This window comes from Athene noctua, chromosome 1 (genome assembly GCF_965140245.1).
Source record: "Athene noctua chromosome 1, bAthNoc1.hap1.1, whole genome shotgun sequence".
NCBI classification, from domain to species: domain Eukaryota; kingdom Metazoa; phylum Chordata; class Aves; order Strigiformes; family Strigidae; genus Athene; species Athene noctua.
The window spans coordinates 93,744,789-93,759,123 of NC_134037.1; the positions used below are offsets into that span (position 1 = coordinate 93,744,789).

General features: G+C 43.7%; 1 protein-coding gene across 1 annotated transcript; it reads right to left on the reverse strand.

Annotated features, from left to right (window-relative positions):
• Positions 1-183: 183 nt before the first annotated feature.
• LOC141969708 (epoxide hydrolase 1-like) lies at positions 184-11,043 on the reverse strand. Its single transcript, XM_074925774.1, is given in 11 exon segments — positions 184-568; positions 1,473-1,598; positions 1,919-2,027; positions 4,757-4,971; positions 5,931-6,060; positions 6,416-6,646; positions 7,429-7,609; positions 8,379-8,592; positions 9,533-9,556; positions 10,906-11,000; positions 11,002-11,043. Coding segments are annotated over 11 exon segments (1,569 nt in total). The 3' UTR covers positions 184-366.
• Between the last annotated feature and the right edge of the window lie 3,292 nt (positions 11,044-14,335).

Here is a 14,335-nt window from a genome sequence, read left to right on the forward strand (position 1 = left end):
AATGCTAACACTCAAGTATTTAAAGAAGCTTTTCAACAGAAGCCTTAGTTCTGAGGAACAAGGGCCAAGTTCCTTTCTACTCTCTTACCCAGATGAGTGTAATGTTACTGCATTAAACCGTTTACATATTCTGTTATACTTGAACTATGAATGCAGCAATGATATGGTGCCAGAAATAAAAGACAAGATGCCTTTTTTTTTCCTTAAGAGCTTTAGACCTTGATTAACAAGTTTAGTACTATAATAATTATCAAAATAAAATGCTGGCTTCTGCGTGTGATTACATTGGATTTATTTAATCCCTCAAAGTAAAGGTTCTGCTGATGGCAGAACAACTTGCTTCCAGTATGTATCTAAACTGCATGTTCACAGCTGTTCCACCTTTCTGACAAAGTGCATGATGTCTTGTGCTAGAAGCTTTGGTTCCTCAAAGGCAGCAAAATGCCCTCCACGTGGCATGTAAGAGTAAGTGATGATGTTCTTGAAGACCTTCTTTGCCCAGACATGTGGTGTATGTACTATTTCCTGAGGAAAAGCTGCAATCCCTGTGGGAACGTATACTCCAACCCTGGAAGACATTAGTTAACTTCATTTTGGAAAGAAGTCATGGGGAAAGTCTATAAGAATCTTCTGACTCTGGTTACTGCCACAGTCAGCTGGGGAAGTTTGATCCCAGCAACCCATTTTGCAGTAATCTGCTGAAGAGCTTCACTTGTATTTGGATCTCCTTCAGTTTAGGAATGTTATAATTAATAATGTGTAGAGCCAACTTTGTACACAGTTCAACCTTGAAATGTTTCGGATTTTTAAGCTTACCTTGTTTTGTTTAGTAATACATGGCAAGATGCCACATCTCTTTGTGAAAGTCAGAAATGAGCTACCTCATGTTTACTTTAGAATTTATGGTAGCAACCTAACAAATGAGTTTCTTGAGAGGAAAGGTAAACCGGTTTGGTCTACAAAGAAAAAAGTCTCTCCTATTTGTTTGTATGATCAGTCACTTGGAGAATTTTGCTCAGCAGCTTTTTCCTGGTCAGCCTCTCTTACAGTCATCTTAAAGCCAGCGGCCGTTAGAAGGTGCTTGGTTTCAAGTGCTGCTCTCCAAATTGCTTCCCCAAGTTTGTGCTTAACAGTTGTAGTTCTTAGTTTATCCACCAGTAAGCCATATCCTTCCTATTTCAGTTTAAACTCGTTTGGAAATGCTGATTTTCTGTTTTGTTTTTACTGAACTGAGCCCCAGATTACAATAAGTATATAGACCTGTATTTTGAACATAAATGACTGAATATACTTTGATAAGTCGTCTGCACTGTCTTGGCCACAGGCTACCTTGTGTGAATTATAGGTTCAAAAGAAAAGTGACCCTTAACTATATTTATCAAAAGAAAATAAGAACTTGGAGTTTTTAGATCTAAACATTTATACAGGCAAATCTCATTTGCAAATCTGTCTTGGACCTGTCACTTCATTACCTGGCATCAGCAGTAAGATGAGAGACCTTGGAGATGTTCTCCTTGTAGAATCGCATTGAAGACACAATGGAGGATGTTACCCAATATATCATCACATTGGTCAAAAGCTCATCAAGAGAGTATTTGCTGTTGAGAGAGAAATGAAGAAATTTCATTGCAAGCTGTTTCTTAGTATGCTGTATTTGGCTCATGCCCTGAAGAACAGTTGTTCTCCACTCATTTTCAAGCAGCAAATTAATCGGCACCCATGTGCCCAGAGCAAAACTGCTTGGTGCTGAAGCAGTAGTTTGCAGGCAGTCTGCTGTAAGTTTAAACTACTACTTGTCATGTATAATCTTTTGTCCTTAAAAGGAATCTTTGATTGGCCAGTCTTTTACCTATCTCCTCATTAGTTATCACTCATTCTTTCAATGAGTCTTCTCATGGAAGAGCATCTGCTTACTTACCTTTCCAAGCCTCCATCATCTTTATGCAGAAAGGATTTATCTGTCCAGGTAGAGAATTTCTCCAAAATATATGCAGCAAGCCCCACAGGGGAGTCATTCAGTCCACAACCTAATTTAGGAGAAGAACAGGAGCGCTACTGCAGTTGCCTGGCAGTGCAATACTTCAGTGGAAGTTAAACTGGACTTTCAAGAATTCCTCAGAGTTTTCTATGAGAATTCAGTAGAGAGCCTGTATTTTACTAGCCCTGGTAGTACTTTATTCTTGACAAATTCAGCCCAATGGAATTCTGGCTCTAACTGATAGTACTACCAACTTGGGTAATTCCTATACAAAAGAAGCTAGGAGTTAGGAAAGTCCTGATGGCTTCTTAGTAATGTGTAGCACAAGGAGCAAATTCAGATATAAAGGGATTACACTCTGAAAAGCATTTTTTGATAAACTCTTGGGGAGCACTGTCCTGCTTAGGATGAATAACCAGGACCTTGAGTGCTGTTCATCACTTTGTTTAATTTAAACAGTGGAGGGTTGTGTATCTATCAGTTCCTGCCTTTGGGGAACACTAACAAACATTATAAACATAGCAGGTACACAGCATATTATATCTGTGTTCTTTCTTACCTGTAAAACAGGATGGGGATTACTTCAGTAGTGATAAAGGTTTGCCTTGGGAAAATTCCTGTAGCATACTCCAGGCTGTAGTTTTACAGTATACTCAGTATTGCCTACTCTTGTGTATTTTAGTGTGACTTTAGCACTGAGTGCCTTTGTAAAAGAAGATGTACAACATGGTCTCAATTTAACAGTGGTCATAACTAAAGCATAGTAAGTCTGTGCATTGGCACCACAGTTTCCCTGTACTGGCAGGCCTGGAGTGGTTTGCTACAGATGAAAGTCATGTAAATGCTTTGACCAGCCATGGTAGGGCAGGCTAAAATGTGCCAGTTAACACATGACCCCTCTGGAGATGAGCATTGTCTGGTCTGAAAGCTGCCTCTGAACCACCGTATTCAATGTCTAGGGATTAGATGCTCAGAAATACCAGTCTTGTTTCCAACTTAGTCATTCAACCTGTACTACATCTTAGGTACCACAACCTGTGGTGAATGAAAATACTTTAGCTTTCCTTTAAACCTGCCTAATGAGAACTGATAATGTAGATATTTCTTGAGACTGAGTAGGGAATACATGCTTTTTCCCTTACTCATTTTCTACATTTCACAATTTTAGTGTGCTACAAAATCCTGCTCTTCTTTCTCCAGGTTGAAGAGTCCTAGACTACGTACAGTGCTTGTACGGAAGTTGCTCGGTCACTTCAGTCTTCCTTTTCTCCCCTTCCTGTATTCTTCTGATTCTAAAATATATTTATAAAACAGGGTGAACGGGTGTGCAACAGATTCTGAGTATCATGGATTTAGTGTTTTGTCTTAGTTTCTTTTTGCTTTCTTTAAGAGTTTGTAGGATTCTCTCAAACTCTGAGTTGGCTGACATTTCAAAACACTGTCCATGACTCGTGGATTCTCTCATATGGCAGCAGCCAAACTAGAGCCCATTGTGATATTCTTCCTCTACTTAAATGGCTTTGGACTTTGTTGACAGCAGTTTTTATTATTGGCCAGTTTAATCAACTAGTCAAATGTTTTTGCAACTCTCTGCACTTATCTTTAGATTAAACAAAACCCTGGATAGCTGTCAAATTTTCACTTAACCATTAACTCTTATCTGTAGAATAATTAGGGTCATGTTGAAATGTACAGGTGCCAGCACAGATTTTTGTGATATTCTCCCTCCCCTGGAACTTGCTTACTTATTCCTATGCTTGGATTCTATGACTAATCCATGAACTTAGTCCTTTTCCTAAGGCAATTTAATTTCTTTCAAAACATTGCTGGATGAACCTCCAAAAAACTTCTTTGGAAATGAAATATGTTCCATTACTGGATCTGCAGCTCTTTGATTCTGCCAGAATTCTGATTTTTGAAGCATGATTTCCCTGTGATGTTATCATCTGCAAATCAGTTATCCTCTTTAAAATAGTTCTGCTAGTTTTCTGATCAGAGTCTAGACATACTGGTCCTCATTTTTCTGGGGCTACCTTCACTGTTTGGCTCATAAAAAACCAAAAGCCCACCTGGTATCTTATTTGTCCCCTTTTATTTCTTTAGTGGTGTGATCTCTTCAAGCAACAGACTAGGCATTAGTCAATGTTTCAGTTTCTTCTTTTTCAGTGAATTGCCAGGATGGGGTGCCATTCATTCTATGGTCTCCACATCCGACACCCGTCTGAGACAGCTCTGCTGTCTTTCCTGATGAAGATTATTTCAATACAGGAATACTCCATAATCCTTGCTAGTGGGGACTGATGTAAATAATTAATTACCTTTTCTGAGATGGCCCTATCTTTCTTCAGATTCCTCATCTACTGGCCTCACTATGTGAAGTTTCTGACTTCTCAGGTGTTAGGGCTGTGTCCACCTTTCTGCAAGTTTCACATTGCACTTGCTTATGATATTTTTCTTGTTTTCACCCACATTTATTTCTAGAATCTTCAATTTCAGGACCCTGTGCTTTACTTTAAGAGGCTTTTTGCAAAGGCGTTCTTTCCCGAAGAGAAGTGGCATGCCATTTCAAAGACCTTGAAAAGTGATATCTGTAGTCTTAATCTTTTTTAAGCTGTTCCTTTAACTTCCTTTTACATAGTTCTTGTCCCCATGTCTTCCATTCAGTCCCCTGAACTCATTGCTTCTCAGACATGGTTGGCATTTGTTCAACTATAGGTTTTTATATACCATAAGAAGTTAGTATACAATGTTCATAGCAATATAGAGAAGGTTCATTACCTGCAGTGTCTGGTTTGGTGGCTTGGATGTGTAGGTATCCAGACTCTCGCAGAAGTTCATATATATTCTTCTGGATGAAAGGGTACATACGTCGAACATCTTCCCTACTGAGGCCTACCAGCCATGGTACGTAAGCCCCAAGCATCACAGAAATTATCCTTCTCAAACCTTGTTTGTCGACAAAGATGAGATTCAGATGAAGCCCTTTCACAGATCTAAAATCAAGTTAATTAATAGAAGGTTGAATCAGGTGATTTTCTGTCTCCAAATTTTCTAGAAAATCTTACTGGACCTGTGATAGAAGCATTTCACTGAGCCAAATATATAAAGCCCTTCAGGTTCATCATGATTAAAAAAAAATAATTATGGGTGTTAGAAATGGTACAGCTGGTGCCATCTCCATCCAGATGTGCCACTGGTATGATGTTAGCTTTAGCTACTCAAGTTGTGGATGTGGCGTATCCTTGCTGGCAGCTCTGGCTGTTGATCTTGTGTTGTTCTGTGTTGTAGGGAACAGGCTGCATTGGTTATTTTCTGAAAAGCTTGAGTAGATCACATGTGGCCACAGTGCTCTGGGTGCTGTGAAGCACAACTGCAATTGGGAACAGTGAGCTGCTCAGCCTGCGATCTAACTGATTTAACAGCTTTCCACTTCATCTGTTCTCTGACCTAAGCGTGGCTGTGGTGCCCACTTTTCATTAAATGCTAAACAATGAGCTGTGATACCATCTCCTGAGGAAGGTATTGTGTTTCTTTTCCGATCAGTCTCAACTCTGCATTTTAGACAGGAAAGTTCTATACTTCATGGTACTGTTCAGCTGTTGAAAGGCTGAGTTCCCTCCTTCCTTTTCTCCCTGCTGATTTTAAATTTATCTCCTTTCTGATTTAGAATGATAGTCTGTCTCCTTGAGGTCTCAAATCAAAATGCAATAGAGTTTACTTCTACAGCTAGTGAAAGAGAATCCAAATGGGACTGAGATTTAGAAAGTATGAGAACTGTGCCAACATCAATGCAAAGCATATGAATACAACCGAATGCACAGGAGTGGGAATGTCCCTGGAGGAAACAAAGCAGAAGGCAGGGCAAACAGAAGGTGGGACCTGGACTATGGAGCCAGAAGGTAGCGTAAGAACTAGAGGCAGCTTTTCTGCACTGATTCCCTTTGCTACTCACTGTGGCAGCATCTGGGCCATGTTTGTGGTAATACGAGATCCCCAGTCTCCTCCCTGTAGGTAGTATTCCTTGAAGCCCAATCTGTTCATCAGCTTATGAAATATCCGAGCAGTTGCTATAGTGTCAAAGCCTGTAGGTAAAGAGAAACACAGGACACCTGTTTGTCGTAGTGTTCATCCCCGGCCAAAGATTGTGGCCTGACAGAGGCACGTGAATATATGCTGCTCTGCCTCACTCCTTGCCGATAAAGTGAACATAAGAAGATAGAAATTCAGTGGAAGGTGGAGAAAGTGGAAAGCACGCCTGGCTTCCAGCTACCATTGCCTTTGAAATCTCCACAGCCAGCCCCAGAGCCTCAGCCATGTGGGTGTTAGTGCAGAGTCAAGCATCTGCATTCACGAACTGCAGTGCCCAGGGAACCCGGGGATGGCTGAGGTGTTACTCCAAAAACCTCCAGATTTCGATGGAGCCTTTTCATCTCTTACCTTTCTGGTGCGGTGCCTCTGAGAAGCCATAGCCTGGGATGGATGGGCAGATGACTTCGAACACCACGTCACCCTCGTTCAGGCCGTGTGCAGCCGGCTCTGTGAGCAGAGGGATGATCTTGTAGAACTCATAGAAGGAGCCAGGCCAGCCATGGACCATCAGCAGAGGTTGAACAGCTCGACCGTGAGGGACATAGGAGGGCTTCACGTGGATAAAATGGATATCGATCCCTGCCACACATCCAAGACAGATAAATTAAAGCTCTGGTTCCATCACAGTTTCTGCTCTGGACTCTGAAGAAGGAGGGTGGCAAAATTGTAATTAGCATTCATAGCAGAAGTTACACAAACAACCCATGGCAAGAAGATGCCTAGCTGAAAGGGGATGCCTGGTACTGTACCTATGTCTCATCTTGTACACACAGACAGAGGTATCGATCCCACCCCAGATACTGGGGTCACAGGAGACTGAGCATCCCTCTCCTGAGAAACTGGTCTCACAGTATATAAGTAGAGCTGCACTTAAATGAATAGCATAATGCAGTTAAGACACATGCACAAACATGAAAAATTAAAAAATATGTGTCTGATAAAAAGAGAAAAATGAAAAAGTGCAAGATAGAAGTTTAACCTGCAGATCACTTACTTGAAGTGTAACTGCTGACCTCATCTGGCTAAACTGGTGGTGGGGGATATTCTAGCCTCAGAGTCTGGCTAAATTTTGCAATTTTCAAAGGTGGCTTCAAGGCATAGCAGAAGAAAGCCTCGTCATTAGTTAGCATAGTTTCAGAGCTAGATGAAGCCCATCTTGAAGCAGACCTAATCTTATTGCCACTGTGTAATGGTGTTAATCTAGAGAAGGTTATTAGTAATATAGTCTCCACTAGTGTTATCACTCATATCACTAAGCTGTTATGCATACTGTTGTCTTAAATATTGTAACTTCATAAATCTCCCCCTTCTCTCTGTGCATTTCAGAGTGAGGCCTGCTCAAGCCACAGAGACCCCCTCACCTTCAATGGTGGTTTGGAAATGGGGGTATTTGTTCAGGACTTCCACTTGCTTGCGCCAGTCAAAGTTGTTCCTCCAGTAGGCCACCACCTTCTGCAGGTAGCTGGAGTTGAAGCCGTAGTGGAAGGCAGCCCCTTCCAGCGGTGGCGCGTAGCGGGCCTGCTCCAGGCGGCGGTGCAGGTCCTGCAGAGGGGAGCCCTTCCTCTGAGGCTGGCCAGCTGCCCATGCATGCCCTACGCCAGGGCGGGCGTGGATGGGCTCTCCTGGCTCTGCCAGCTTTTGTATCTCTATTTGGGACACCAGGAGCCCTCCCAAAGCAGTGCCATACTCTGCATGACCTCCTGAATCATTTTTATGAGGAATATATTTTCCTACAGGTTAATAGTTCCCCTAGGGCACCCAGGAGTACCAAATCCTACTCTTTCCTTGATGCTAATTTGCTTTGGGGTTTTTGGCACTAGGAGTTTGCCAGCACTGCCAAATGGGAGAATAATAAGAAGCTCAGCCTGAGCTGCCAACTGTTAGTTGGCCAGATAATTAGGAACAGACACATAGGGACAGAGATACTGTGACTCAGTCAAGACCCTGTCCCTCTTCACCTTTCTAGCCCTGTGGAAGCTCCTCAATCCTGCTCCACCGGTGCCACTGTTGTCCCAATGCCCTCCCACCCTGCTCCACCATCTGCAGACCTACTGTCAAATTCTGGTGCTCAAAGTGTGGCCTTTCTGCAGGAGTAGCCCCAGGTTGCATGGAAGGTCTGTGGTCTCAGAAAGTCTTTGTGGGACATTGCAATGAATCTGAGCTCAAATACCATTCATGAAGGGCAACGAGCCCATCATCTAACAGAGCACTGCTGTTACCCCCAGGACATCATCTCAAAGCAGTAAGGCAGGTGATGGACTGGCTCCAACTTGCAGCTTTCTGCCCCTCCTTACATCCCAGCTACCGGTACCTCAATTTCTTTGTCAGATGTTTCAATCTTGAAGGGACGGATACTTTCATCTTCTTTCCCTTTTAGGGGTCTTTCACCTGAGCCCCACCATCCATCGCCCATTTCAATAGTCTTGATCTTGTGTCTAGACCTCAGCCAGTAAACCAGCATCCCTCCAACCCCTAGCATGGCTGCAGGGACCAGGACCGCATTCTTCTGAGAATATTCAAAAGACCTGGGGAGGCATAAAATTGTTTGTGTTCCACAACAGAAGCGTGTAAAGTAAAGGGACTATGCTGAGTCTTGTATTCTCATCGGTTAGTCCTGAGCAGTAGCAAATGCCTACAAATCCCATGGAGTCATCAGGGGCTGGGAGTTTCTGTTATTTTTGAAGATCACAGGCAAGATTTGGGTCAGGGTTATATCCACCAGCGTTTCTTAGGCATCTCAAGTCTTTGCTGATCAGGACTTGCTGATCACAAGGATTCCTTGTCCCTCTGCTTGTGAACCAGGGTGACCTGGGGAACAAGGATCAATAGGATATGGACCAACCTATTTAAGGCAGGTACTGAAGTGAATGGGCTAGTAGCAGCTGGACTCTTCCAGGAATAAAAACTGCACAGACAGAATGGGGTGAGGGGCAGAAGCAGAGACAACGGTCTTCAGCTGATGGAGAGAGCTGTATGTGCTAGATGTGTTCCTCTTGGCAGTGCTTTATAGCACTATATAGCACTATTATAGACTACAGATTCAGTCATCTTTTAGGGCAACACTGGTCTTACACCATAGCTTTCCATGGATAAAGATCTCAGTTTGTCTGTCTGGTGCACCTCTTTCTGTTCTAGACAGCAGGGTTTCATACTTTATTGAGGTGTGGGAGCTAAGTCACCAGAGCTGGTGTTAACAGACATGCAATGTGTTTCAAAACTGTTCAAATGCTTGAGCAATAAGTCCTAAATGTAGGGTACTTTCCCATCCTTCTGACCTGTACCTCAAGCTCTCCGGCTTCCCTTGGGGATTAGTAGAGGTGTCTGGGGCTATCACAGGGGGCTGTGAGGGGACTGAAGATTTTGTTGTTGTTGTCATACAGGGTAGGGAAGGGACTATGCTGTGCCCCAGCCAGGGTGCTAATAGAAGCAGTGGGGCCCTCAGCACAGAGCAGCTGTTTCACTCACCTGATGCGGGACAGGATGCTCTCCCTGCAAAAGTGGAAAAAAAAAAAATCTTTATAGTCTGATAGGGATGTCTGAATGGTACTGACCCTTGAGGATGGTGCAAAGAACTGCCTTTACTGCCCAGCCATGGGATCACAAGCTGTTTAGCCACCTGACAACATCTGCCATTGTTTTTCCTACTTTTTGGGTGGGACAGAGAGGGGCTCAGAGTACTGTCTCTGCACAAAGAGACAATGTTTCTGGGCTGTGTTTTAGCTAGATAGTTTGTTGCCATAATATTCCCTTCTTCAGCACAACGTAGATAAAAAGCACTAAACAACTCGCTAAGTGTCCTTGGGGTGTTTCATCCTACCAGTGGCTGTGTTACTTCAGCCAAGAAAATAGTTACTTTTAACTGCTGTGTATCAATAGGTGCACAGACTTGAAAGGGGACTGTAAAGCTCAAGGGTTATTCTGCTGCCAACCACGTCATACTCATCATGCTGCAGGGCTGGCATGAGAGGCTTGTGGGACATTTCCCTGTACAGAGTTCAACGAGCTGCTATACCTTTGCTACTTCTAACTACTCCTGATTTGATACCAAGCTTTTGGGCCTCATCTGACTGCAAGAAAAAGAAAACATTCTCCATTCTCTTTCAGCCTGGTAGATTCTCTTGCAAGAAAAGCACAATCTAAAATCTAGCAAAATTAGAAGCAACAAGAGAAAATCTTGTTACTTTGCCTTGTAGAAGGCAGCTATGTTAGGGAGCTATTTGGTGTCATACAATATCTTGAGACAAAAAAAAAAAAAAAAAAAAAAAAAAAAAGGACATGAAACTTCATAAAAAACAGGTCTGCTGACTGTTTCTTTTTACCTAGTATTGTTTCCCACTGCTGCCTGAGATGCAGAACCCAGTGTCTATAGTGGAGGCCCCAGCAGTCACACAGGCAATTTGGTAACAATCTCTGAGACAACCTATGTGTAATTTTAAGGAGGTATCTCCTCAAACCGCTCCCAGACAAGGAAGAACAGGGCTCCTGAGAGCAAATAGTGTCAGCCTTCACCTCCCTGGAGGCTGAGCAGCTTATGCAACAGGTAATAATATCCCTCTGCACTTCCATCCCAGAGTTTAGTGAGAGGCATGAAACCAGTGATCAGGGCAACAGCACAAACTGGGCACTGCTAGCAAAGCAAGCATGTCCCAGAAGCAGCTCTCTGAGCGACACAAACCAAGGTTCAGTCTAATAAAACCCCTCCTTCCCACTCACACTCAGGAGAACTCAGCGGCATGCTCCCCCCCTCCGATGGCCTGGGACCCGGCAGGGGCTTTCTCCCGCCCCAGCCCCGGGAGCCCCGTTCAGAGTGCCTCCTCCCCGCACCGAGGAGAGCTCACCAGGCCTTTGGAAGGGTCTCCTGCCACATGTCTGCTCCTCCTCGCTTGGCTGCTGCTCTGAGCGAAGCAACCCAGGTGTTCCCTCTGCCGGCTTCCTCTTCGGCAGTGACGCTCTCTCGGTGACAATGCAAGATACATCATCCATTAGTGCCACCTATTGTCTAAGTGTGTAGTTGCAAATTAAGTTAGACAGAGGCAAAGTCCTCCATGGGGAGGGAATAGCCCTGTGCCCTAGCAGAGGCCGGATGCCAAATGCATAGAAAGCAACTCTGAGGAAGTCCTCAGCCGAGCCTGAGTCAACGAGGTGTTTTTGCAGCAAAGGCCAGCTGCTCTAGAGCAAGCATGTTAGCCAGCAGGTTGAGTGAAGTGATCCTTCACTCTCTTCGGCACTTGTGAGACCACATCTGGAGTGCCATGTCCAGTTCTGGCCTTGATGGTAAAGACTAGAGTGAGCCCACCCTTGGTGGTGTACAGCCACCAGGCTGCCAGGGAGCTGGAGCATGTGGCACATGAGGAGAGACAGAGAGACCTGGGCTTGTTCAACCTGGAGAACAGAAGGCAAAGGATGGGGTCTTAGTGCTGTCTACAGATAACTAGTGAAGAGCGTAGGAAAAATGGACCCAGACTCATCCTGGAGGAGCAACGGTTGAAGGACAAAAGGCAATGGACACAAATTGCAACAAGGAAAATTCTGGTTAGATATGATGAGAAATTTGTCCACCATGGAGGTATCCGGACATTGGGACAGTGGCCCAGAAGGTGTGAGATCTTCATCTTGGAGGCATTCAAAACTTGGCAGGAACAAGGCACTGAGCAACCTGACCTATCTGAACCTGCTCTGAGCAGGAGTTGAGATGACTGACCTCCAGGTTTCTCTTCCAACCTGTGTATCACATGGCTCTATTCCATGTGCACTTGTGATTTGCAGCAGCCAAAACAAAAAGGAAAAGTTGTTTTTAATTTTCCACAGAAAGCAATGCTTTGTTTTAGCTCAGGGAACTAGATTTTATTTCCTCACAGTTGATAAAATCTTTCTGGATAAAGGCTTCTCCTTCCTATATTGTCTCAGTGTCCTTGTTGTACTTCTCTCCAGAAATAGCTACACTTTATTGTCAGAGGAAATGATTCCTACCTCCATGCAATGCTCAAAGTGAAGTATCATCACCAGTGAGCTCTATGATGATTAGGTCTCAAACTGCTGTGAGTTTGTATGCAGCCACTGTGCCATCAAAAAGAGCCATCAGGAAGAAAAGCTTGTAAACCCTTCATTTGGTAAGTTCAATTTATTGCTACACCATACCTATTTCTGGTTATGTCCATCTGGGATTACTTAGCTTTAAGGTTCTATTTCCCAAACAAAACTAGCTCTCTTGAGGCCTCTTGGAAGATGGTATCCCTGATTGAAAAGGGGGACTCTAGTCAGAAGACTAGAGAATTATTAGGAGTAAGAGAAAAGAATTACAACCCATGAGGGAGGTAGCTGAGGACCCTGTAAGGTGCCAGGTTGAGGTACAACAGGCTGTCATGTCTCCAGGAGACAAGAGAGACCTCAGAAAAATTCTATCTCTTACTTAGCACTAGGAAAAAGCACAAAGGGTGGTAGAGGAAGCTCTGGCTTAAACATCTGAGAGTGAAATTATCTATACCAGGAATGTGGGAAAAGAGCCAGCAGAGGTAGTTAAAGCTGCAAAGAAAAGATACAAGTCACTGCTCTCTGTCTAAAAGATTTGGGAGAACCAGAATGGCTTTTGCTTAAGATATATGGTGACACAACAAGGCCCTGGGACTAAAAGGCAACAACCCCTCACTGATAAATCTGAAACAGCTGAGATGCCAGGATCCCATCTGCTGAAATGCAGGGTATGTGCAGGAGTTTTGTGTGAGTGCTGATGGGCAGAGATCAAAGAGTCCCAGAAGAAATCCTGCCCTGGGATGCTGCAGCAGCTTGTTCATGGAAAACAAGGTTTTTTCCTCTCTCTCATACAACCTCTAGTGGCCAAAATGCACAAATCCAGGCAGAAACTGCTTGCCGGGGTCAACGAGGCTGCCTTCTACGAGATTTTGATGCATATCGCATAAATGAAAAGAGGAATCCCACAGGAAAGGACCTGCAAAAGTGTGCTGCACTGGGGCAGGATCCCTTATCCGTAATGACAGATATCTTAGCAAACCTGTTTTTAAAAAAACCTCCTTGGAGCACTATCAGAGTTTTCTGCCTCTGTCCCAGTGTTGTGATTTTCCTGGTTCAGCTTCTATTCTGTCATAGGGGGGAAAAAAAAGGAGAGAGAATAGTATTTGATATACTGTATCTCACTATTGCATCTCAATCTAAGCTTCCAATTGCTGCTATCCCGCAGTTCTTTAATGACTGGCATCATTTTATAAAGGGATTTCATATGTTTCCTTTGCACATACTGACAAGAGAGTTTGTTTCCTATATTTTTCTCTTGCTCTTGTCACTGTCCTGCAGGATCACCCCTGCAGCAGTGATAGAAAATGCACACATAGAAATGTTACTGTAAGGTATTTTTTCAGCTGGTTTAGCAGCTGTATACAAGCAGGAGGAGCCAAACACAACATAACCTGCCAACTCTCCCAGGCCCATTCACTAATGCTGGAGTAGTGTGACCTGCTGCTGGAGAAAGCACCCAAAGGCCAAGCAGCAGTTCTGCAAATACTGGGTGTCCTCTAGTGGGAAAAAAGAGCTTGCAGTACATGTAATACCACTTTTTTTCTATTTTGGATTTTCTGTTTTTCTCATTGCCAATTACACATAATCATAATTCAAGCCTCATAAATACTATTAATATTGAAACCTGATGTACAAGGAAGAAAGCTGTCGACCTCTGGTTATCAAATGAGCTAATGAGCAGGGGTATGAGTGGAGCACATTGAACATAGCTCTTTTACAGCTTGAGATGCTGTGGCAACTTGGAAAAGATTATTCTGATCTTTAGATCCATTGCAAGGCCCTTGCTGGCCTCAGCTGTAAAGCACTGCCCTTTATCTTACAGTGTGAAGACTTTGCTGTATAATTTTCCTTTTGCATGCACAAAATCAGGTTCATTGTCTTAAGAATATTACTAGGGAGCAAATGGTGCTCAGTAACAGGAGATCTTTATGAATATGGTCTCCTGACTTATGCCAGGGACCAAGTCTCTCATTTTTATCTGGTCAGTGGCCACTACTGGTGAGCTGCTGGCTGGTGATGTTGGAGGGCGGGGGAATATCTGGAAGCTTCAGATCTCCCCTATGTCCCTATGTTCCTCCAGGCTCCCATAACCCCTCTTGCCCCATGGTATCACTCTGCCTTTGAACTTCACCTTCTTCCTTTGCTTTTAAGGAAGGGCCTTAAGGCTAATGAGGCTTTCCTTTGCTTTACTGGATCTTTGCTCCCACAGGCCAAAGATAAAGAATGTGTATGGCTTGT